This window comes from Argiope bruennichi, chromosome 7, assembly GCF_947563725.1.
Source record: "Argiope bruennichi chromosome 7, qqArgBrue1.1, whole genome shotgun sequence".
Classification (NCBI taxonomy): Eukaryota; Metazoa; Arthropoda; class Arachnida; order Araneae; family Araneidae; genus Argiope; species Argiope bruennichi.
The window spans coordinates 6921994-6949637 of NC_079157.1; the positions used below are offsets into that span (position 1 = coordinate 6921994).

General features: G+C 33.0%; 1 protein-coding gene across 2 annotated transcripts; it reads left to right on the forward strand.

Moving 5' to 3' along the window:
• LOC129976234 (uncharacterized) lies at positions 1–27005 on the forward strand. 2 transcript variants are annotated; one of them, XM_056089711.1, is made up of 8 exons: positions 1–38; positions 132–230; positions 347–443; positions 5104–5179; positions 17970–18021; positions 19628–19656; positions 24015–24087; positions 26702–27005. In XM_056089711.1, exons 3-8 carry the CDS (start codon positions 347–349, stop codon positions 26909–26911), a joined length of 537 nt encoding a protein of 178 aa, XP_055945686.1. In that variant the 5' UTR covers positions 1–38; positions 132–230; the 3' UTR covers positions 26912–27005. The 2 variants fall into 2 exon arrangements, with proteins under 2 accessions (XP_055945686.1, XP_055945685.1); XM_056089710.1 differs by lacking the exons at positions 1–38; positions 132–230 and having other exon boundaries at positions 284–443.
• Positions 27006–27644: the final 639 nt, after the last annotated feature.

Here is a 27644-nt window from a genome sequence, read left to right on the forward strand (position 1 = left end):
TGTATCTAATTTTGAATTCAATTCTCAGCTGAGTAGAGGTGAAATTTATCTACAAAAGGAGTTATAACTTATGAGATAGTAATTTTTTACAGTATCATAAAACATATACAGGAACGTCATTTTTCTTTCAGGAAGAAGATAAACTACTTCCCTCTCCCTACAAAACCAACTGCACCGATTACGAAGTTTTGTGGAAACTAAATAAACATCAAAGTCCTAGATCTCAAGAAGTAATTTCGCTTTATTGTGAAAGCGCAAGCGCATTTTCTTAGTTTCAAATATGCTGTTGATGCTTCTAACAACTAAACATTTTATCAAATAAAACTTTTATTTCATGATTTTTCAGATGTGCAAAGAATTGTGCCTCCATGACCGGTTTGAACCAAATAAGAATGTATCGCTACCATTTCATATGCTCGAGTACCCTCTAGAATTGTGCTTTGGTAAAGTATTGTAGTTCTTTTTAAGGAAAAATTTGTGATCTATTTTTCTGTTATTATCATGTTATTTGCTTCGGCAAAATTTCATTTCCTTATAAAAAGTATCTTATAATATATTTCACTTCGATAAATTTATTTTGATTCTCATTTCTATTTCTGTTTATTAATTTTAAGTTTTATTTCATAATTTTTTCTGGAAGTTTACACTATGTTTCTTGAATGTATATTGAGTTGACCCTCAATATGAACTTTTGAGAAATAAGTGATTGACTTTTGTCATACAGGATGTCTATATCAGATTTATACAACGAACTTCCGTCTAGTCTTCAGTATGATTTTTGAATTATATATGATTTTTTTTGTTGGATTTTTTCTCCGATACTTTCATAGTTTTTCCGAGTTAAATAAGGGAGAAAGTAAACGAAGATTATGAAAATATATGAAATATGTATTTGGAGGCAGTAGTACGGGAGTAAAAGCAGTACCGGAAAATAGTAAAGGCAGTTTCGGAAAAACACATTTTCCAATTTTGGAGCGAACTCTTTTTCAAGTCATGGACAGTTCAAAAATTTAATTGCAAATATCTTTGCCAATTTTACAGGCAACTCTATGAAACTTTTCCTTCTGTTTTATTATGGTATAACGTACATTGTTCTAATTTGACTTTTGGGGCGATCTCCTATAATTTCTTAATTTCCTGATTTTACCATTAGAGCTGGCAAAATCGGTCTCAAGAAATTCAGTATAGTCACTTTACTATAGGTATAATTTACTTCCCTGGCTCTACAAGGCGCCGTTTTGAATTTAAATGTTTTTAAAGGACTTTCCCGACTACCCTGTATAAACAAACAATAAAACTCAAGAAGAGGATGAAATGGCCATTAATTTACATCTGAATTATACGACACTGGAGCTTTCCATTCGATACATCTTACCATAAAAAGCAGAACCAGAATACGCACAACTAGCAGGAGAGTATCGGATATGAACTGCAAATATACAGGGTGTTTCATAAATGATGGGAGTAACTTTAAGGGGTGATAGTACACATCAAGACGAGTAACAGTAAATAGGAAACCAAGTGTCCCAAACGTCTTCCGAAAGAGATAGGCGCCTTCAAAGTTTAGGGCCCTAAATTTCAAATGATGATAAAAAACGGAAAAATGGATCGATTCATTTGCGGTTTTCGCTAAAATCATTCTTTAAATTAATATTTTCTTAAAAATTTTTTTAAAGACAAAGTTTAAAAAATGCCGATAGAGGGCGCTCTAGACTTTGGAGTACCGAAAAACTACTTTTTACCAGTATTTTTTTATTTTGTTAAATGTTTACTAAAGCTTAGACTTTAACTTAAATTTTGAGCGCAAAATTGAAACCATCGGGAGCGGTTAAGTGGCGCAAATTTAACCGCGTTCGGGGGGTTAAATTTTAAACGCTTGTATCTAATGAGCAAAATAATAAATGATGAAGCAAACTTTAATAGGTGATAGTAAAACACCAAAACAATCAACTTTCATTTAAAAATGCATGATTTGAATTCAAACGCAAACGTGTTAGAACATCTTCAAATTTTATCCATGCAAGCGTTATAGCTGCAAGTTTCTGGAAGAAGAACATGAAATTGTGATATGGGGAAGAACAAGAACGCATATGCAAATTGTTATTAAGATAAAAGCTACTGACCCGAGTGTGCAAGTGTAAATCACGGTAGAAACGTAACGAAAGATGTTGCCCTTCACTAATCAAGAAAAGGCTGATATGCACTTCATCTACGGAACTGCAAATGGGAATAGTGCAGAGGCGCGACGATTGCACGGAGAAAAGTTTCCCAACGATAAAACATTTGTGCGCTTGCACAGGCAGTTGTGTGAGACAGGATCCTTTTTTGGTGCACGTTCAAATGCAGGCTGTGCGAAGTCTAACAGAACGTTTGCTGTGGAAGAAAAAATTCTGGATATGGTGGCTGATCATCCAAATACAAGCACGCGAGCAGTGGCTAGTCAAATTGAAGTATCACCCTCCACGACATGGCGAGTACTAAAGGATGAAAGTATGCATCCTTTTCATGTCCAACGAGTCCAGGAACTGACTCAAAAGGATTTTCCTCGTCGAATGGATTTTGCTCGCTGGTATCTGCAGAAGAACACCCTAAATCTCGATTTTGGTGCAACTGTGCTTTTTACAGATGAATGTACATTTACACGTGAGGGTACATTTAACACCCACAATTCCCACCAATGGGCAGATGTAAATCCACATGCATCTTCTACACTTGCATATCAGCGACGATTTTCCATAAATGTTTGGGCTAAGTTAAAGTCTAAGCTTTAGTAAACATATAACAAAATAAAAAAAAAATACTGGTAAAAAGTAGTTGTTCGGTACTCCAAAGCCTAAAGCGCCTTCTATCGGCATTTTTTAAACTTTGTCTTTAAAAATTTTTTTTTAGAAAATACTAATTTAAAGAATGATTTTAGCAAAAACCGCAAATGAATCTATCCATTTTTCGGTTTTTTATCATCATTTGAAATTTAAGACCCTAAACTTTGATGGCGCCTATCTCCTTCGGAAGACGTTTGGAAATCGATTGAATTCAAAATTTTGGTTGGTGTAGTGATAAAATTTCGGGATTCTATTTAACTATGTTAATTAACTTGATTCATCAATTTGTCTATCTGAATAAACTTCTACTCTTGAACCATTTTAATTGACACTAGTTTTATGAAAATGCTCTTTACCAGCGGAATAAGAATGGGCCTTGGTCTTCCAAAGAATGCCATTCCATTCCATGCCATCCTGTTCATGTTTAAAGTTTTCCAATTTGTCACCTTAATAATTTCCAAGTCTTTTTCGGGTCATCGGAGTTTTGTAAAAACCCAAATGTTATTGGTGTCCCTTTTTTTTTGTTTGTTGTTGAAGACTGCGAGTTAAGTCAGCATGTAAAATCTATAATTTATAATACGGAAATGCGCTAATATATGAGACCAATAATAATGCACCCAACAGATAATCTAAAAAAAAAAAAAAAAAAAAAAAAACATTTTTGAAAAACCATGACAAATACCGAAAAAGTAGCCATTGAAAATGTGTAGAACCTCATGATTGTACTAAATAATTAAATTAAAAGCTAATAAATTAAAAGTTTTGAAATGGCTACCTATGTTTGCACTTCAAACACATGCTACTGTAATTTCTACATACAATATTTTGAATTCAAACTACATCCGAGGTGGGACATTGAAGACATCAAAAGAACATAAAAATAATTTAAATATTTTTATGAAGACTGTAAACCTGATATTTTCGTTCTGGAAGAAATGCATGTCCGAATATAAAACGTCACCAACTTTCCTATTTTCCACAATGTCCGCTAAACGCCGCGTAATGCAGAAACTACAATCGTATGTAAAAATTCTGTTTAATGAATTTAAATATAAAACAAAAATTAAGACTAAGTTCTTTTATTGATATTGTCCTTTCACCGCCGTGAGCACAACCTATCTTATTGAATTTATTTCACTATCTAAAAGAGCATTTTTGCAATAAGTTTGTACGTTCAACCATTTCAATCTGTTTAATTTATAAACCACCACCTTCAAAAGGGTATTGTGGATAACTTTTGATTTGGCAACTGAACCAAAAGTAAAAACTTCATTGCATATTACAATTCCTGTGGCGCTGAATATTTGAATTGGAACTGCATCACGTTATGAATGTTATGATTGCATTGTTGACAAAAATCTTATCCTAATTGCATCCATCTAGCACGTTTTATTCCTAGTAAATTTCCCTCTAGCATTAACAACGGCAACAATATCAGTAAACAATCTCTGAAGCAATTATAATACATTTCTTTTTGAAATTGATATCATTGCCAAATTGAAGAAAATCCTCAAAGTACAAAGCCAGTAACAGGTCCCACTTCATGAAATTTTTCTATGATATTATCTCAGGTTTTTCTTAAATCAAATCCATTCCACAGCGGAAAAACCTAATTAGGAAATTAAGCAGTTATCAGCATTATTATTTTTTAAGAGCTAAATCTCTACAGTATACAGATGATATAAAAAATTCCAGATTAATACCCTTTCATTACATATTCATCTTTCGAGTCTTCAAGTTTGTGATTAATTACAATTATGAGAAGGTCATAACATTGATTGAAATATCCATTTCACCAATTATTACTACAGCACTTAAGTAGGAATAAACAAAATTCTGTTTCATCTAGTAGTAAGAATACAACCTGTTAAATAAGTAACTGGCTCTAAATTAATTTTGGTCTCAATCTCAAATAAATGTTGGATGATGATGGTGATGCTTGAGCCTACATCAACTCTCCAAATTTCCATTCCACAAAATCTTGAGGACGTTTTTCCCCTCGATTGGTTAAGCGTACACAAGGTCAGTATCTACAATGGAACTTTAATGAAATCCAGGCTTCAAATTTCAGCATCAAATCTGGAGACTGAAATTCTGCATTCAGAATTACAGAAAAATAAATACCAATTAGAAGAGTAAAAATTATAAAAGAAATATTAACAAATATTACTAATTTGATTCACTGAATTCAAGCATAAATAATCTCACTGATTTCGTATTGTATGTTGATAAGTATCTAATGCTTAAATTGAGAAGTCATGATCACTTTGGTTCATTTTAGGTAGGAATTGTATGACTTCTTCAGAAGACGAAGAAATCCTAGAGAGATGCAAAAGGAATTGCAAAGCATCTTGCAGGTGAGAAAATAACTAATAATCTATACTTATAATAAAGCTCAATGTGTGTGTGAGAGAGTGTGTTGGCGCTCTACAGGCCAGGTCATTTGACATACAGCTATCAAATTTGGTACATGTATACCTTAGAGGTCGGGAATGTGCACCTAGGGTCCTTTTTTTGAAATTTTAATTATTAATTAAAAACTAACTTTCCCACCAAAATAATCTTCCATTTTCCCCACCGCCAACTTTTCCGCCAAAAAAATCTTCCATTTCCCCCACCGCCAAATGAGTAAGGCTTCAGTTTTTTTTTCTCCCAACAGTAATGAGGCTAGGGTTAACATTTTTCGGCGGATTATTTCAAACGATTCTGTTTATTTTCTTAATGTTTTATGCATTTAAAATTAAATGTTGTTAATTAATCCATGTTTCAGATTCATTCTGAAGTACTTTTGAATTAAAATAACACAGAATAAAGGAAATTAAAAATGTATAATCTGCATAGCGTTACCCCAACTGGTGTAGAAAAATTCACGCATTTGCGTTCTCCTAACTGGCGAAGGAAATTCACGCCTGCGCATTGTGTTCTGAATGTTGTCATGACAACCATTATCAACAGATGATTTAAATTATTTTTAGGTTAGTTGCATGCTTTTGTAACTAAATTGTATTTATGTTAGTTATATATTTTTTGTATATGCTTATAGTTTTATGTACGTCGTTTTTTAAACCTGTTTTCGACCGATTATTTTAAACGATTCATTTTATTTTCTCAGTGTTTGATGCATTTAAAATGAAACATTGTTAATGAATCGATCTGTTCATGATGAATCTGAGAAAATTTTGTTGACAAATTCTTGAGATATTGCATAAATTAAGAAAGATATTCTTTAGTGCCCATAAAGTTTAAACGCTCAGTGACTTTGTTATCAGTAATCATATTATAAAAAAATGCTTTATTTCTGTAAAAATTATTATTATATTAATTGCAGATTAATTCTTTCCATTTTAATTTAAAGCATAAATTCTAAGAGAGGTAACAGAAAATTAGAGAGATACATATTAAGTTATGACTGAAGGCCTTTATAATATTATGAGTGAATTATATGACTATCAAAATTTGAAGTTTTAATATATTTTGATGAAGAATCTATTAAAGTTGGAATTGCGTAAAACATTTAATTATTAAAATTTAAACGAACATTAAGATTGACGAACCGGCTGGTTGCCAAAGGCGGCTAGTATATAATAAAAATTAAATTAAAATTATACAGGGCATGTAAGCACCAGGATTACAAAATTCTAGTAGAGATGAGGTGTGTTTAGACGACTCTGAATTGCAGTGAAATACTGAGTCAAAAACCACATGAACATGAGGAACAGTATGTAAGTAACACAAGAAAGGAGAAAAATAATTCGTAGGGGAATAGGCGGCTCATTATTCAATGTGCATTAAAAGTAACACATCTAACTACATACAGATTAAAGAATCTATTAAAATTACCTCCTTGAACTGTGATGCAGGTCTCACATTTTCAGCCCATGAAAGCCCAAACATTCAATTTCGGCCTCCCGATTCACTGCTAAACAAATATGACTTCGAAGTAGTAATGAAGAATTAAATGGCAAGGACCCATCGTGGTGGTATTATATCTTGCTGTATTAAAGATCGCATCGAGGTAGAAACGTACGTGTCATCCAGCAGTTGCAGTAAAACTTGAACACAAAAGAGCAAAGAATTTACCATAAGGTGCCTCTTTACTTGTGTCGCATTAGAGATTAACATCGACCATACATGGGCATTACGGTGGGTGGAAGGAAAAAATCAATTTTTCATTAATTTGTAATAGCGCGGAAAAGTTGCCTTATGGTGTAGATGAAACATAGTATAAATATGAAAAATATCGGAGTAGGTTTTGTGATGCCGCAAGGATGTTAAAGTTTCATAAAATTGAAATTTTTGTTATATTTTAAAGTTTTTGTTACGAAGTTAGCAACTTTTGATTTTTGATTTGTAATAGCACGGAAAAGTTGCCTTTTGGTATAGATAAGGTAAATAAAAATTATAAAGCCGGCGTCCTGGCATAAGGGTAGCGCGTCTTCCCCGTGATCTGGGCGTCCCGGGTTCGAGTCCCGGTTTGGGCATGGTTGTTCTTCTGTTGTTCTATCTGTGAGATGTGTGAATGTGCCCTCCTGTAAAAAGGGGTTGTGCAAGCGAATGAATGATGCGTGAGTGGCAAAGTCGTACTCTTGGCCCTAGTTGGCGCTGCTATAAAAAATAAGAGACGTTCCCCCTCAGGCTTAAATCGCTGTCTTCGTAACAGCGGGCTTGTCAGTGGCAAGTGCCATAAGAAACAAACAACAAAAATTATAAAAAATATTAGTGTAGATCTTGAGGTGCCACAAGGTCCTTAAAGTTTCAAAGAAACACACTTTTTGCAACTTTTTAAGGTTTTTTGCGTGATTCGATTATAAAATAAAAATCTTTCATTAGGCATTGTCATATGAATAAAAGTATAAAGACAATTTAACTATTGCACTGGCATGGCACTGTGTGCCCGCCGGAGCAGTTGTTGTTGAGGTAAGGTGGAGATTTGTCTCCTCCCGGTGACAAGGATAGAGCTGGCTTCAAATCGGTAGCTTTGCCAAGAGTTCAGTTGAGAGGGCGTCTCCCCTCCGTCTTGCTGTGTAACTGATTTGTTAGTTTGTGCTTGTGTGCTTTGCTGTGAGTAAAAATGGATCAGTCTCAATTAATAAAGACAAGACAAATATCGGAATGTTCTATTTTTGGGAAATTTAGAGAATTGCTTAAAGTTGAACACACTATTGACGAATCTAGTGCTACTGTTATATTAAATATAACCTCAAAATTGTTTCAGACAAGGATCCTTTTGTAAACGAAATATGTAACATTTTAGTGCCCTTAATAGAACAAATATGGTCAAGAGCTTCTATTCCCGTTGCTTCTAGCAAAAGAATTTCGCAAATGTTAAAAGCTTATCATGCTAAATACAGGAATTTATTGAAGTCTAAAAGCAGAAAATGTTCAGATAAGTTTAATTCCAACCTCACAGAATTTAGAGAAGAAGCTAGATGTTTATTTCATATTGCTGACTTGTATAAAAGAAAAAAAGTGCTAGTTATGGAATAAAAGATTCTAAACGATCAATGCTCTAATAGGAAAATGGTTATAGGAAGTATTGATATTGCTACCACATGCGCTTTGAGGAAGAAAGAAGCAAGGAAAAGTAAAGAATTAGAGAGAATAGTTAAGTTTAATCAAGAACGGGTAAAAAATACTAGTGCATCAGAAAAGATTACTGGCGGCAATGACAACGCTGAAGAACAACGGTGTTTTTTACAAAGAGAGACAAGCCAACCAGATCCATCAAATAGACAAGAAGAGATAAAACTACCAAGTTTAATATGAAGTTAAAACTTTATACAGAAGGCATCTTAAGCTGAACCAAATGAGCCGTTTATTTTGAAAGTAGAGCAAATCCATTTTTGAAAAAAATGAAGATAATGGCAGTTATAGATAAAACTTGTTATGATCTTTTTATGAATAAAAAATTGATAGTAAAAAATATTTAGAATCTAGTATTTTGGAGATGGAAGTTTTAGCTCTTAACAGTATTGAAAATCTATTTATTTTGAAAGTGGTGCAAGTCCATCTTAGATTGCCGTAATATATTCGGTCAAATATATTACGGCAAAATTTAGCTCCGGTTGCTCTATGGTGAAGGAAATGTGACCGTTTGACATCATGTCTGAAATCTAGGGTGTTTCTATTTATCTATTTTTGATATTGAAAATCGGTGGTTGTACAGTATTTTATAAATAATAAAAAGTATATCTTAATTTTGTGTGTCGATAATAATGTTTACTTCCATAACCGATTATTCAGTCCAGTGACAACGAAATAAATATCATTGATCACAAATTTTTATTGTCAGGACATTCATTTCTACCGAATAATCGTGATTTTGGAGTGGAACTATCCAATAACTATTCAATCCAGAAACCAGTTCCTTGCATATTCCCCAGGATTACTATAAAGTAATACGAAATTGTAGAAAACATAATAAATTTTTAGTACATGAAATTAAACATGGAAATTTATTTTCGATCCAACCTCTGGAAAAAGTGGTTTTAAAAAGAAAAAAAAAAATACCTATTTAGAAACCGTGAATTGATTAACTATATGCTGGATCAGATTTACAAGGGATGTACCATACAAAATGTTCAATAAAACTTCGATAGAACGAGATTTTGAATTTAAAATTATCGATTTGTCAACACAACGAGGAAGGAAAATAATTCCAAGTAATTTTAGAAATATAAAATTATCTTTTATGTAAGAAAAAAAGATTTATTACATCTGAAAAATGCAAGGATATGATGGATTTATTACCATATATACCTCCCATTCATTATGAATTTTTTAAAATGTTAAATCTTGAATAAAATTCAAATTGATTATACCTACATATAAACTGAAATATATAATTTCATTGAAATTGTTAATAAAACTGAATGGTTTGTTGTTATGTTATATTTTCTACTAGAATATTCTTGGTTTTGTTTCCCTTTTTATCAAATGAATAAATATTTATAAAAATTTGAATAGTATTGTGTTTTTATTCTTAAAAAAAGGCTGATTCAGCAGAAATATTATTCCCAATTAAAGGAATGATTGCAATATTTTTTTTAAATTTTGAAATGGAGGCAAGATTATTTAGTTATAATGAACTCATTTTTTTAGTCAGCACTGTAAACAATATTGGACTATAAACCTACATTATCTAGTACTACAAAATACAAAAAATATATCTGTTAATACTTACCACTATTTTTAAATTTATTGAAACACAAACCTTTTAATGTCTTAAAATAGCTAAAAATAGACCTGCCCCATTTTCAAAAAAAAAAAAAAAAAAAAAAAAAAACCGGCTCAAATAGTATAAGGGACTTGGTTATCGACTTTCCCCGGCTTCCTTGTCGCATGCAAGCAGTGGAAAGAGCTGTGAGACTGGTGACCGAATTGGTTCAAAATGTCTGTTTTTCAATTGCAAGAGAAGGAGCAAAAATTGACTCACATGTGAATATGCCAAAATTTATATAAAAAAAACAGTTTAATGTGGCAATGAAGTAGAAATAAACATTTTGCAGCTGTAACATTTGTAATCTATAAGGATATAGCAGTAAAAAACGCAAAATTGGACATAAAAAATATTTTTTTAATTATTATACCTTGTAATTAATAATTTTTTCCAATTGTAATGATTATATATATATATATATATATATATATATCAATCCCATCGTTTCCTCACTGTTATCAGTTCTGATTCATATCTGTTCTCTGGGAAGACCCCTATATAATAAATGCTGGTGTAAATGTGCAAAGCGAGTTGCACGTACAATGACAGAATTCGGTCGCCCATTTCATTCCGCTGTCTCATGCAACAATCGCATGTTCGCTCGTTGTACTTTAGTATAATAAATCATCTTATTACCTCTGCAACAATGTGTGAATTTAGGAGCTCTTCATGAACCCTCAACATCATCGACCGTATCTGGGAAGCATTTCCTGCCCAATATCGCTGTATGATTCTAAGACGTTTAGAAGTAATTCCTTCTAGAATTTTGGCGTTGAAACATCCAGTACAGCCAACCTCATGGCTTTCATAGAGATCAAATTAATGACCAAATTAATCAGTGTAGAAGTGCAATTCCTTCTTATTTTCTCGTATATGAAGTAAAGAAAAGGGAACCAGGTTTTGTTGAAATTTGAAAAGGAACCAGGTTTTGATACATGCCAACCTTTTGTTGTTTTGGAATGTAGATTTACATGAATTTTTAAATATTGTCTGTTTAGATAATCAACAAATTGGTGACTTAATAATGCAAAGTTTTGTGCTATATAGATAAAATATTTTAAAATGGAATATGGCGGTTCAAATGTTAAATGAAAGGCATCTAGTGAAAGTGCGCTGAACGGAACGTATTCAATAGTTTGTTTTGAAGTGAGTTTGATTTCTCTATTCTGAGTTAAGAATACAGTTTTGGAATGAATACTTTAGTTTTTGGAGCTTGAGGTCTGGTTCTAGAAATCAAAACCTATTATGGAACTCAAATGGAACCTGAGGTCCGAATATATATCAAAAATGTATCATCAATCATAAGATATTTCACTTCATGATATCTTTTCTCCTCTGCCTACAAAAGCGAAATATTAAAAACTGAGAGAACATACGATCGGTATGAGAGAGAAAAATATTGCGTTATTACCACGAATATAAATTCGAAAGCACTTATTTTAAAACTGCATTTTAACGTCATATCTATAATCGGTTTGAAAGCCAGGAATTCTAAAGGGGCGAAAGATCTTTAATAAAGCTTTTTCTTCCGTATTCTTTTACCTTATATCCTTACTGTCAATCTGCATAATGGATTCATCAGAAGTGACTAAGTTTAGAGAATCACGCCATCTGAATGTTTCCGAAAAACATGAAAATAAAACTCGCATGTAGGCTATGTATAAAAAGAAAAATTGCTTACTTCAGTGTTGATTCACTTATTTTTAATAAATACTATCTGCAGCATAATTTGTGCCACATTGGGAGCAATAGCCCAGGATCAGAGGTCCAAATATAAACTTAATTCTCTTCAGTATGCTATATGTTTAATATAAAGAACGTCACAAGGAGAATGCATACGCGAAAGTCAAAGACCGAATACTTCCATTAATACTCATTAAATTTGATATATCGTTGATATATAGTATATATTACTGCTTTATATCAAGAACTGAGATATCAACTTGAATAGCGTAATTTCTATATAAAACTTTTTATGTCAACATTTTTTTTATACATTTTTGTATAATTTGTTTCATATTTCTCGAGACTGGCTGGAATTTTGTTATTGAATTTTTACTCATTCCATAATGCTGCTCAAGTAAAATGAAATTTTCCTCATACGTGTATTTTTGATGACAACATCGTATTTAAAACGAAACTTAACAGAAATTTGCTTCAAAATACCAATGGGTTGACATCTACCCGATGTCGTGTGATTACTGATTAATTATATACAAAAAAAAGGAGGCATGTGACACATAAAAGCGCATTTAATAACCGCGAGCACAAAAGTAATTCAACATTGTACGATCACATAAGCAAGAATGAAAAGAACAGACATAGAAAAAATAACAGTCAGCAATTACGTCATTTACTACAGCTCTTCTGATTGGAGGAGGAGAAAAGATGCATTTAGCAAGTCTTTCGCAACATCCTCCCGCTTTTTTGAGGAGCTGGATAGCTGCTCAAAAACTAAGTCTAAGAGTCACTAAAATTAAGTCTATTAGGTCTCTTTATTTCACGGCGAAATCTCGAGGCAAGTTCACATCGTTGACAAAAGTCTCCACAGATGAGTCAGCAGATGGACCTAGCTGTTTTTGAAAATCATTACCGATCACCTCAAGAGGGAATATTCGTTGTATGGGACGAACTAATGTGGAATGATGAGTTTTTACTCTTACTGTCCTCACATTTCCATCTTTTCCAGGTATCAACTCTATGACCCTGGCTAAAGGCTATTGAAGACGCTTTTTCACATCATCACCAATTAATACAATATCTCCTATATGTATGTTAGAAGACTGTGGATGTTGTCGATGGCGCTGAACCAACTGACCAAGATATTCTTTTCTAAAGTGTTCTCTCAGTACTTGGATCGTTTTTGCTCTAAATCTCAATATTTTACGAAGATGATTACCATCCAAATCTGTTGTTTCAGATGTTGAGTTATCACATAAAAACATAGCTGAAGTGATTGGTGTAAGATCCTGCAAATCCTCCGATTGATAAGTCAATGGACGATAATTAACTACTTTTTCGCATTCACATAAGATTGTTGTCAATTCTTCAAATGTGCATATATGTAGCTTTACCAAGAGTTCTTTTCAGTAGCTCTTTTAACTTTCTAACAATTCTTTCCCAACCCCTGCAAGCTGCAGTAGGGAGAATAAACTTCCAGGTTATACGTCGTACTTCAGCATATTGTGAAACTTTATTCCAATCCACAACCGCTAACTCGTTGTAAGCACCTCGGAAATTTGTTCCATTATCGGAACATATTACTCGATGTCTACCTCTTCTGGCTACAAAGCGTCGAAATGATAACAAAAATGAATCAGTAGGGACAGAAGAAACTAGTTCAAAATGCACAGCTCGAAAAAGGGCATATGTATAGATTACAATCCAAGGTTTATCACCTCTCTTTAAATACAGAGGACCAGCTAAATCCACAACAACCACTTCAAATACTGCTGCATCTTTAACACGGTCATCAAGTAAGGAAGATGGTTCAACAACAACAAATGATTTACTTTTAAATCGACGACACTTGACACAATTACTCCATACTTCACGAACTGTTCGTCTTCCACCTAATATCCAATATTTCTCTCTAATTAAACTTAGAAGCAATTGAGTTCCAGCATGGTAATTTTCAATATGAAAATGTTCAATAAGCCGTTTTGTGAATCGCCGGGCAAGAGAATAGGTGCTAAAAAGTTAGGAGTATCTATGCGTTCCGTAAGTCGTGTTTTTACTCGAATTATACCTTCCTCATCTTTAAAAATACATAAATTTGATATCGATTTTAAATCAGGAAAATTTAGAATTTGTACAGATTGAATAAGTCGGATCTCAACCTTCTTTATCTCATCTAAGAATAAATTTTTATCCAAGTTTCTTTTTTCATAACTATTTTTTGCATTATGAATAAATCTTAAGACCCGTGCTACTAATCGAATAATAGAAGGAAATTTTGAAAATTTCCTAGCATACCAAGGTATCTCTTTTTCTGACAAATTTAAATTGCATAATCTAACCTTTCTTCTTTCTAACAAAATTTTGGGTCTCACAATTAATTAATTCATTTACAGGCCAAGTATGAGAGGGCCCTAGTAACCAAGAAGGACCTTTCCACCAACTTGATTCAATCAAATGACTGGGGGAACACCCTCGAGAAATAAAATCAACGGGATTCATATTTCCTGATACATGACGCCAATGACTTCTAGGAAAAAGGATTTTTATTTCTTTAATTCTATTTGCAACGAACATTGACCATTCCCCTTTATCCCACAACCAAAACAAAACTACTATAGAATCACTCCAAAATATTGTTTCTATGTTAGTAATATTAAGGGCAAGTTGAACAGAATGTGCTAATTTGGCACCAATACAGTATGCCATTAATTCAAATCTAGGGATAGTTTCTGTTTTAAGGGGAGCTACCCACGATTTAGCTCTCACAAGAAAAATCTTAATAGCTTCCGAAGTTTCTGTTCTTAAAAATATACATGTAGCATATGCTTCTTTGCAAGCATCGGCAAATACATGCATCTGAGTAGTATCATTAATTTCAAAATAACGAGGAATTTATATCATTTAAAACATTAATTCCTTTTAGCTACTTTTTATAAGAGTTGATAATATCATCTGGCAAAATAGCATTCCAATTTAAATTCAGTCTCCAAGTTTGTTGCAATAAAATTGTAGGAGGTAAAGTTACAGAACTTAGTAACCCAATCGGATCAAAAAATTTCTGAATAATACTCAAAAGACGCCTTTTCGTAAATGCTTGCTGCTCTTCCATAAAATTGTCTAGACTTAAATTACATTTTAAAGTATCCTTATCCAGATCCCACAAAATTCTTAAAAGTTTAGTAACTCCACTACTTTTAGAAACATAATTATTCTTAAAGTTGCTTTCCCAGTTTCTCAAATTAAAGCAACCACGTAATAAAACTTCTTTAGCCCTTTCAATAAATTCTTCCTGTTGTTTTACATTACTAACCCCTGTAACACAATTGTCTACACAAAATGAGTTTCAATTTATCAACAATTTCAGAATATTCTATAGGAAGCACCTCGGAGAAGCACCTATTCAGAATATTCTGAGATTCTTTTATCCTAATAGAAAAAGACTTGATGATACCCCAAACACTACACGACAATGTCGGTGAATAATTTCTTCATCTTCTTTAGGATAAAATAATCTGAAAAAATCTCGATACTCGGGAGCAATCCCTAATGGAAGGAAAGCCTTTTCAGTGTCTGCCGAAATTCCAATAGGGTAACTTCTTAACCTATCTATAATATCTGGTATTTGTTCAATTAAATTTGGACCTGTATACAATAACTGATTCAAACTTTTTCCACTTTCTCGAGCGGACGCGTCAAAAACTGGTCTAATTTTTGTAGTATTACTATCATTTTTAATCACTGGTCGATGCGGCAAAAAATAAATTTTTGTTTTACTCCCAGCCTTTTTTATTATTTTTAAATCTTCCCACTCATTAAATACTGCTTGGTAATCATCGAAAAGACCCATTTGTTTAATGCGTTCACACATTCGTTTATGCCTCTTTAAGGTTAGCTCTTTATTCGAAAGCAATTCACTCGCGTTTTCTCTAAAAGGTAAACTAACTTCATATCTGCCATACGATAAAATTTTCGTATTGTTTTGAAAATAGTACTCTAAGGCTTTCAACGGCTCTTTACTTTTATTTATTTTCTCAATTGGGTCATTAATTCCAATAGTTTCAAGATCCCATAATTAGCTTTAACATACAAAGAAAGAGCACTTAAGGTCATATCGTAGTTTACATTAGAACCCTTTACATCATTTCTTGCTCCCTGTTATAACATATCCTAACCGCGTATTAATTATAGACAAACCGGAGTCTATTTGGACGGATTCATTCATAAACAATCTTCGGATAACAACTGCACCTAGTAATAAGCTGATTTCGCAATCGCTATTTCTCAAGTCAGTTAAAATAATCCCTTTTTGCTTTAGTTGGTTTATGAGGTTGTGATCAGTTAATTTTGGCACACTGCCACGAATCTTACTTTCCACATAAAAACTATTAGAAAAAGAAAATGAATCATCGACTGATGAAACTTAATTCACACATTAAATAAGGATTGGGTTTTTTGCAATATACACATTGATTCTTAACTTTACAAAATTTTAAAAAATGAAACAGGCAAAACAAGCTTTTTTGCTTAACAAAATGTTCTTTTTTTTCTTCTAAAGACATAGTTCTAGCTTCAAAACAGGGAGATTGTTTTGAAGCTAGCTTGGAGGGGTGTTTTTTAGCGGAAAAAAAATGCAAAGTAAATTTCGCTTGCCAGATCGTTTTTATCAAACGCGTTTACCAACATGGAAGCAGTTCCATAATCCGGAAGAGATTTTGGACACGTATCCCGTTTTCTGCGCGAACCAGAAGCAAAACCAGATCGGGCAAGTTCGATGAGTTGTTCTCCCCTCACTTTTTTGTTTAGGAAATTAAGTAATTGTTCCATTGATCGTGTTCCATCAGAATTCTCGTTCAAATTCCTGCGTCTTTCCCATGCAATGAGAATTTCTTCGGGCAGGCAGGACTTCACTAGTGGGCTCAGAAAATCACCATATTTCTCCTGAGTTCGACCTAAACTCTCCAGGGCTCTAATTTTGTATTCGAATTCGTCATAAAGGACATGAAGATCTGTCGTCGCACGGCCAAATATAGCATTTTTCATAACCATGGATAATAAGTCCAGCACGTAAATTTGAACCAATAGATCCTCTCGTCCGAATCTGTCTTTGAGCTGGGCAATTGCTTTCGGGTAATTTATCCTCTGTAGCTGGAAAACTCTAGTCCACTCGGGCAGCTTTCGATTTTTGAACTATTGCTTGCAGAAGATATTGGAACTTATCCTCAGGCAGCATAGAACTGTCCTCATCAATCTTACGAAACTGAGACCAGAATGTAAGATATTCCTTGGAATCTTCACTAAACTTCTTTCATCGAATTTTGGAAGTTTAAATTTGCGTTGTGGCGATACTATTCTGTCGTCTCTTATAGCGACAGTTCATCAATTTTTGTGCACAGTGCGGTATATCGGTCTCGATAATTTTCTGCACTCAAAAAATCAGCCTCAAACACTCGTTCAGCATTTTCATCTTTGAATATCTGAACATCGATTTCATATTGGCACTCTTCCAGACGTTGAAATTTATCATTTAACTGCCATCAAAACCAAAAGTTGTTTAGTATCATGATTTTCTTTCTCAAACTCATCATCGATTTGTTTCGCCGATTTGTTTAAACGATGTCTGTAGTGCCTTTCTTTGTGCTTTTAGTGGTGTCACATCTATTTTGAACTCGAATTATCTATCAGCGACCACAGTCCCACCTTGGGAGCCAAAAATATGAAACGAAACCTAACAGAAATTTGATTCAAAATATCAGTGGGTTGACATCTACCCGATGTCGTGTGATTGCTGATTAATTATATACCAGAAAAGGAGGCATGTGACACATAAAAGCACATTTAATACCCAAGAGTACAAAAGCAATACAGCATTGTACGATCACATAAGCTAGAATGAAAAGAAGACATATACAGAAAAAAAAAGTCAGCAATTACGTCATTTACTACTGCTCTTCTGTTTGGAGGAGAAGGAAAGATGCATTTAGCAAGTCTTTCGCAACAATATTTTAATTTCAGAACTTCATTATCATTTAACAGATAACTTTGAAAAATTGCTTTTTATTATTTAAGCCACTTGGTTGAGAATTATCTTTCAAGATTCCATGTTACTGTTATAATTGATTAGAAATTCAGAATAAAAAAAAATTAAAAAGTTGAAACAGAAAAACTCTATGAGTGAAAAAAAGTGTTTTCAGATATCGTTTTCAATAAATTTACTAAAACAAACTTCTTTTTTTTAATCTATCCTTTAGAAATCTGAAGTACATCTTTACAGTACACGAAACTTTTCTAGGAAATTCTAAGGTAAAAACAATTTTTTATCTTACCCACTTTACTCATAGCACACTTAATTAGACTATAAATATATTTTTAGCAAATAAATACTTTTATCATATAAAAATTGAAATAGATGAACTCATTATTAATTTTTATATGATTGATGTGATTTTTCGAACGTTAGAGGTTTGAAAGAAAGGTTTCTTTAAAGAAAATTTTAAAATATTTATTGTCAAAAATTATTTAATTTTGACTCGTTTCCATTAACTCGCTTTCTGCTCCACGTGACTTTCCAGTGCACATATTTTAACTGATTTTGAAATTCCCTATGAGTTATAGCTTTGACACTTTGAACATAGTTTAAAACTAGATAACAAAGCAATATTAATTCGCTTTCTTATTTGTTTATTTGCAAAGTTAGCATAAATTTTACAATCGGTTGCATATTTTTAATCCAACAGAGGAAGCCCTCCCATTTAGAATTTTTAGAAATTTTTAAATAGAATAGAAATAGAAATTTTTCATAGAAATTTTTAAAAAAATAATATAACGTGTTTTTGAAACGAGCTTAAAATAATTTTTCCTATCCCCACACATATTGTTCTGAAAATTTGTGATTTTGAATTTTTATAATTGACAGGTACAAAGTTTCAGGACAATCTATATGGGTTAAAAATCTTCTAGATGTTATAAATCTGTTTGAGACTAGGAGAAATATTTCAGATTTTTAACCCGTTTAAAGACATGATTCATTATTTTTTATTTAAATAATTATTTGAAAAAACAAACGTCTTTGTTCGAGAAGTTCACGGATCGTCTAGACATATGGGTAGAAATAAAGTTTTGGACTACATTCCGATCAAACTGACATTACATAATCTATCGAATTTCGGGTGTTAGCTCTTATTATGAACCATGCATGCCATAAGGAAATTATAACAGATAATATAATTATAATAGAAATTATAAATAAACTGATATTGGGTAGTATTAGTATTATCCAGCTTATTGAAATTCAATATCATTCTGATCCATATTTCAATCTAGTTATAATAATTTAAAAAATAGCTGTTGAGTCATGTCATAAGAGTGGACACTATCTATCTATCTGTCTATCTATATTATTTATATATATATATATATATATATCCTGATGATTAACTGTTTTCTTTCCCTATAGTACAAGTTTAAAATCTTTTGCAAAATTCACACTCCATAAAGCCAAAGAAACATGAAGCAATATTTTCTCAAAAATATGTAAACAATAGTAAAAAAAAAAGACAGTGGAAAGAAGAAAAAAAATGACTTTAAACCGTACAATCGTTTGGAGTAAAATGCAGTAGATGTGAGTTTTTTAAGAAATAGAATTGCTTTAAAAGGTTGAGTCACTTCTTTGAAGAGGCACTTCTTTTGAAGAAGGATTGGAAGCGAATAGAAAAAAAATGGCAAACTATGAAAAATCCAATTTTATGTAGTTTATACGCAAGATAGAATTATTTTCTTGCTCTTTATGTCCTGCATTTACTTGTTTTAAATTCCTAGAATTTCTATTTTTATGTTTAGCAATACTTTTATTTTATTTTATATACACTTTATTTATATCATTAAAAATCCATTATTTATTTATTTGCAGAAAGAAAATATTGATTACTATTCTCAAAAGTAAGTTATTCAAAACTTAAATGTAAAGTATATATTTATTTTTTATAAAAAATCTAAATGATTGAAATCACTACGTTCAAAACAGATGATGCGCATAAATGAGAATCCCAGCTACGTGGGGTTAATAAAAGAAAATTAAACTAAGTACAATTATTTGTTAATCGAATAACAGTCAAAAGATTAAATTCTACATATCACAAAGTGTTTAGAGGAAGCATATCAAGAACCGCGAAGGATATTGAGGTGGTATTATAATTTATTCCTTACTTTTTGAACTTAGTTTAAACAGGATGTATATATGCGTATACATTGCTCGTCAACGAACATGCTCATATTGAACACTTATAACTGTTTTGAATCTAAGCGTTTAACGATTATTTTTGATTTTCTATAAGCGACCATGTTGTAAAGAGTGAATATAATTAAAGTTGCATTTTCAAAAGACTGTAATAAATTATCAATAGTTCAGAATACTGATATTTCATCTGACATATTCAGTATACATGGAGCAATGCGAATTTGTTTTGATAAAGAAAACAAAATAGTTCAAAAGTTGACAGAAACTCGTCTTGAGATGTTCATTTAAAGATGTGACATGTGGTACAAAACCCATCCACCGCCATAAGCGGGTGCCGTATTGAATAGGAAAAAAAAATTGATTTTTAATTATCTCTAGACCGAAAACCATAGAAAGAGCAAACATGAAATCGGTTTTTAATTGTCCTTAAGCCAAAAACCGTGGAAGAAGCAAAAACTGATTAAACTATTAAGAATAAGAAGTCGGTGATGATTTGCTTAAAAAACGTTCAATCTATTGTCCACTGTTTCCTCATACGAACTGAAAGTATAAAACAGCTTTTTCCGCAACAGATTTTTAGTTGTGATATTCTGAATGTTCTCTATTCACCCAAGTTCACACTCAGAACCCTGTGCACAATATCTTTTAAGTAATCTCACAGTCAGAAGTTGCAGCGTTTCAGCTCATTTGATCCATATGCCCATGCTGTTGGAAATGGTGGCTGATAATTCTATCATTTCCAAAAGGTTATTTCCCCAGTTGCGTCAGTGGGGCTGCAGGAGGGCTATCTTGCATAAAAATTCTACAAAAGAAACACTTCCGCTCCACCGAGGTGGTGGAATGATCTAGTTGCGCTAAAGAGATTTAAAACTTGTTATATTAATTATACAGATTACAGGAACGAAGGAACAATCTCTTTAGCAGAAATGGCTGCCCCCTTTCTGCAATTTTAAATATCAATAAAATCTTTGAGTTGAAATGGGCTTCGTCTGTCCACAAAATGTTCCATGTCCATGCATTGTCCATTTCCATTCGAGGCAAGAAGTTGCAGGGCAAAAGCTTCTCATTTCAGAAAACATTGCAGGACATTTCGCAAATATTTACGAAATGCTACAGACGTTTGTAAAGTTTTGAATCCCTGCTGAAAAAAATATCAGTTCCAGAAACTCACTCTTCACTGGATGTTCCCAAAGCACTACTCGACGCATCCTGCAGTGCTGTAGCCACGTCCTCTACTGATGTCGATGTTTACTACTGACGGAGGAAAGCAACTTTCCTCTGTCTGCCTCATTTCATATCAGATGAAACCGTCTCTTCAGATTTGTCAATCGTCTTCTTCAGAAAGAATACACTCATTAGACCGACGACGTATCGGTATCGGAATACACTCATGATCCTCGCTCTTATGAAAACGCTTCACAAGAAGAGCCCGATCCTTCAATGATCTTCTCAGACGCAGAATAACAGGAATTGCATGTTTCCCACCTTTTTATCACCAGTATAATGCACGGAGCGTATTTCATGCCTTTTAATTTGCATCTTAAAAATAACATTTTCTCGTCTTATGGCTCCATATAACGGCCCACTTTTGAACTTCTTTTTTCTTTGTGTCAAGCAAATCTGCAATGCTTCACGCGAATTTAGATTAAATATCAGGGCAAGTGATTTTTTTTACAGCTTTAATTTCAATCTCACTATACTTTGTTCTCGTTTCTTTTAATATCCCTGCAAAGTTGGAATGCTCATTTACGTATGTATTTTGTACTGTATCTTGAATAATATTCTGCATCTCAAAGAAGAATTAATTTAAAATGCTCTCCTGTCGATTCATATGCCATACAAATCACATGATTAATGTAATAAATACATCATGTAATATTTAAATGTACATTGTTTTATAACTATGCTCTAACAACGCTTTTTATCTAAGATATGCACAGAACTCTTGACTTTCATTATTCTGTACAACTTAGACGATCTCGCTTTCCCAAATATTTAAGGCGAAGATTTTAACATCAAAATAGATGAATTTTCAGTAATATAGGGCTAGCAATAAAAATTGCACATATAATTTAAAAATATATACATGTCATCTTTAATTCAGAATAAATTGTCTAAATCGTTTGTGCTAACACGAATGAGGAATGTATTCATAACTTAAACTAATATTTAATAATTGACAGAATAATAAAGAAAATTTTCGTAAGCTCCATAAATTTTTGAAGTATATCAAAACACATCAGTTTTATATAATTTGCAACATGTCATGTATTCATTTTAGACAGCACAAAATAGGCATTATAAAAGATTTACGAACACTGAATTTTCCATTGTGAAATATTTGCATGGTAAGGGCCCTCTTATTGACCAGACAGAACCCATCAATTGATCCTATATAGTTGTTATTTTTTTTTCTTATTTCTTAAAAAATATTTCATTAAGAAATATATAAACATCAGATGGAAATCGTATACACTGCTGTATATATGCTATAACCGTATATTAGTTTCCGCTGAAAATATGCTAAACACATTTAATTCTGAATTATTTTGCAATAAATCTTAGTTTTTTATGAAGGTTTAGTAATTTTCATTTTTTATGATATTCATTTTTTTCATTTTAATTGTAATAATTAAGGCAGGTCAGGTTTTCTATATTTTTCTTTCAAAATTTTTCAAGTTCTCAGTTTAGATTAAACAATTTCAAAATTTTCTATTTTTTCAGACGCTAATTAAAGTGCGTTTTAATAAAATATACAGTGTGGTTATAATTAAACTTCCCCTATAATCAACATCTTACAGCGCAAATAGGTGAACGAAATTTGGTGTATAGACTAAACACGAGATGCGCTCATGAAATTTCGGAAAAAAAGAAAAAAAAATCAGTTTCAAAAAGTCCACCAGAGGGCGCCTTTTCCGGAAAAACATTAAATTTAACACAATAAACGACCAAAACGGAATGCAGAAACAATATAAACAATACAGAACAAGAATAAAATTAAAATCGGGAGAATCTGTCAGTTCAAGGAAAAATGTCGAGATTTGCTTGCTTGCGAAGAAGAAGCTTTATGCAAAACAGGTTAGGGTAAGAAACGTTTGCAGACGTTGTCATGTTTTATGTCGACATTTCCTGCTGTAATGTGACAGTATCTTGTTGCGACGGTTTTGGACGCTGAATGACTTAAAGAACTCCATAAAGCTTCATATTCGAAGCATCATAACTGATCAGTGACGATAAGCTGTTGAACATATTGTCCAGCGACTTGAAATTTTGTGGGTGAATGAGGGGGATCACATGGAGCAACTTTCCCTACATCATTCTGGACACGATTAACAACTGCTCCTCTTGCCAATTTCGTCCTAATCTGTCCTTGTTTCTGCAAACAGAACTGTTTTTGTTTTTTTTCTCGAACTGCATACTGTTATTTTTTCCTTACCATTACTTAATATGGTTCAATGACAAGGTGATCAGAAACTAGTCAGTAAATGTTAATATTATTTCTGTTTTCCGTTTTGGTCGTTTAGTGTGTTGAAATTAATATTTTCTGGAAAAAGGCGCCCTCTGGTGGACATTTTGGAATTAATTTTTTTCCCCCAAAAATTCCGTGAGCGCATTTTGTGTATAGACTTTACACCAAATTTCGTTGCAATCGGTTCATCCGTTTGCGTTGCACGATGCTGTTTATAGGAGAAATTTAATTATAATCACAATTGCTATTTCCAGTTTTTTTAGTATTGATTATTATACATTATATTATTTTTAAAATAATTTTTTTTTTTAATTTTCAACTAAGTACCGCCATATGTATGGAATAAAAACTATGTGAAAATTAATTTATACCTTGATAAAATTTTCGAAAAATAAAGGATTCCAATACAATGGGAAACAAACAAGTATAAAAAGTTTCACAAACCTACTACACCATGAAATGAGAGAAAAATCGATTAGTGTTTGCAATATGATTTAAAACACGAAGCAAATCAAATTGAATAAAACTGTGTAAAAATAATCGAAAGTAAAGTATTCATTTTTTATATTCGTTAAACCATTTTCTTCACAGAGACAAAATTCAAGTAGACATTTCGTTGGGAGATCGTCAAGTTGTAGTACAGCGCCATGATCCTGAATATACTGTAAGTTAATTTTCCATCGTCTTATAAAAAAAAAGAATATTAGATATTTATATTTTAGATTCTTAGGCATTTTGTATGCTGATGTGAGTGAATTGAAACTTTGATACATCATTAATAAAGCCATTTAATAGATACAATGAATTTTCAATCCTCATTCAGTTTCTGACTTCCGTTAATTCATCTTTACTTTGGCGAAATTTATTATCATTTGTAATATCATATGCTACATGTAATAGAATAGGTTAGAAGGGAATTAACGAAAGATTGCGCTTTAGATGCGTTCAACATGAATAATAAAGAAGTAATTGATTTTTTTTTCTTAGATGATCCCAAAAAAATGGAACAGTTATTCATATAGTTCCTTGAGTTCACCGTTCAAGTTGAAGCGCTTCCCTTTCAGATATTTTTCAGGGGACCAAACAGATGAAAATCTCAGGGCGACAGGTCTGGGCTGTAGGGTGAATGGTCGAGCTGCTCCCACTTGAACTTGACCAGTTCCGTGTATATGACCCTGGAAATGTGTGGACGGGTTATCATGGAGCAGAACCACACCCTCTGTGAGTAACCCCGGTGTTTTGTTCGTGATGGACCTGCGTAATCTTCAGAGTGTCTCACAGTCCACTCTTCTACTGCATGCTGTGCTGCTTTGTCTCTGGCTCTTAGTGATGGCACCCGCTCTCATCACCTGTGATGATCCGCTCCAGGAAAGCGGGGTCTTCATGATACCGAAACAGATGTTGAAGTACTAGCCCAATAGGCCGTTCCTTGAGCTGGTCGGTCAGCTACTTCGGAACCCACTACGCGCACATCTTCAGAAAACGCAACCTGTTGTGAACCAATGCTAACATCCACCTTCACCAGCAACATTCGCAATGTGACACGCCGATCACTTCTCACTAGGTCGTACACCTTGTCGATGAGATCGGCCGTGATGACTGTCTTGCCTGGTCTGGTCTCGGATCACGGAAACGGGCATTCCATTTTCTCGCTGCCTTGTCTGACACCAAATCTTTCCCGTAAACGGTGACCATCCGGCAATGAATAGCAGTCGGTGTAATACCTTCCACTGTCAGAACACCACGCTGCTCCTCAATCATTGAATTTCGCACTGTGAACACCATCCTGTCATCACTGCGTAATGCTCTGCCACGTCAATTAGACGGCGCTCTTTATAAGAGTCTCTGCTCTCTCCTGCGCGTGCGGGCGCCCGCGCATGCTCCGATCTAAGTCGGAGCCTCCAACAGCATCCCTAGATGTCTTGTTACGTTCGCCCAAAGCGGCATTGGCAAATATGTTAACGATTACGTTGTTACGACGTTTCGTACCTTTTCATTTGAACACCCCTTGTAAGTTGTGACAAGAAAAGAGCTGCATCCTGCTCGTTGTTCATTGTTTCGTCAGTGTATAACGGACCTCGATTGTTGCCACGGTTCTTATTATCTGTACAGTGCGTACAAGATTCGTAAATTGCTGTTGGGGTATGCTTAGTGTTTTTTTAAGTATAGCACAGTGAAGTATACAGAATTAATGTAACAATGCGAACAATTTATATCCTTTAATTTACTTTTTCTCAAATAAATTCTTGCATTGCAGTATATAAACATATATAAACTACCAGTATAGATTCTTCTATTTTAACTCGACACGTTAACTCGACATTGAAAGGATTTCGAAGAGCAAATGTAGAGCGAATGAGATGAACATCATTCCAAAAGTAATCTTCCACGGCTGCTTTCGGCAACTGAAAAATTGATGAACTAAGTGTGTGGAGACACAAAGAGCTTACTTTGATGAGTATTAAGGCCACGGTGGTCTAGTTTTTCTGGTAAGGTTTCAGCTTCCGAATTCACCGAATAACCGTCGTGTTAGCGGGTCTGGTGCACGCTAAATACGTCGAGGCTAAATGCCTTCCCACTGGTGTGGTGTGGAAGTTTGGAAAGAGAGTGACAGCTCATGTGATGTCCTCGTCATCTGACTGCGATTCAAAATCACGAGGTCCGTCCACAATTAACTCTAGTGTTGCTTTAAAACGGGACGTTAATGTAACTAGAAGGGTATTAGGATCCAGATAACGTCACATGAAAGCGATATTATTTTATGCAGCTCTTGTGTCAAAGATCGCTGCTTTTTAAGCCTATGCCTGTAGATAGAAAATTCTGGGGGATTTTTTCCCTCATTAAAAAAACAAATTATATTACAGCCGTTTGAAAAAACCGCTTTATAATCATAAAATGTTAAAGTAAATTTTGAGGAAAAAAACAAACATCTAAAACAGATCGAGACTGATTAATTGAAAAATATAAAGTGTTGTCTTTTTTTTTTTCACCATATTAAAATTGCCATTTGCTTAATCCACTAAGCATTTATCTCTGGTAAATATACTTTGATTGAGCAAGTGTAAATTTTTTAAAAATATATGATAATAATTGATGGCAACTGCATTTCCCTATTACTTCAATTTTGAATTTGTGGTAAATCAAATATTTGAGACATATTTCTCTAAAATGTTTTCTTAAACAACTATTGGTAAATTTAACAGAGGGTCCATTATTTTTATTTCATTTTGTGTTTGTTTCGTTAAACAAAAATGCAATAACTTTCTACTACATTTCAGACTGGTTACCTCTTCAGTTATATTGGAGGTCTGATGGGTTGCTGGCTGGGAGTCTCGATGTGGGCTTTCGCTGGAATAGCAGAAAATGCTTTTCTAAGAGCGATTCAATGGATGGAGCATATCAAACGAAATTTTAAAGAATCTTCTGTAGCACAACGTACTGTTTTTTCAACACGCAAGAACAATGTACACATTATTAAAGTTTCCTGATTTTTTTATATAGATTTTTTTTTATTAATAAAAAAGTTTCGCACGATTAGATGGTAAAGTTTACCGTGTGTTTGTGCAGTATTTCACAACAATACTGCAGAAGTTATGACATGTAAGTTTCTTTTTTGAATTTATAAAAATGTTTGAATTTTTTTTAATTGCATTTTTTTATTTGTTACAAAATTATCGAAACTTGTAAACATTGCTCATTTCATAAACTTTTTTTACAGACAAAGTTGAAGAAAAACAGCATATTCAAAGGGTTCAATAGTTATTCTCGCTAGTGAAGTTAATAAAGGGAAAACTGTGCTAGTTTTAAAAGAAACAAAAAAATGAAATGCAACACAACAAGCGCATAAATGCATCACAATAAATTTTTCTCTTAGGTTAAAATGGATATCCCATTCTATTTGAGGTAGTGCTGATGCAAGAATAATTAGAAAAGCGTTTAAAATTAAAAACAACACAGAAGATTCCGTTTCAGACACTTTATAATCCACTCTGCGGTCAATCAACGAATCTCGGATATTTAACTTCTCCTATCTTAATTTTCAGAACTAATAAAAGACAATGAAGATCTATATCTATTTGTTTATTTAAAATGAAAATTCTTTCAAATGAGCTCTTGCCACTAAAATTTCTGCCGTATACTCATTTCTGTGGAACCTAAACTATCATTTCCGCTGATTTTCCAGAGTAAAAACAATGTGTTAATTATACCTTATTTAACGTA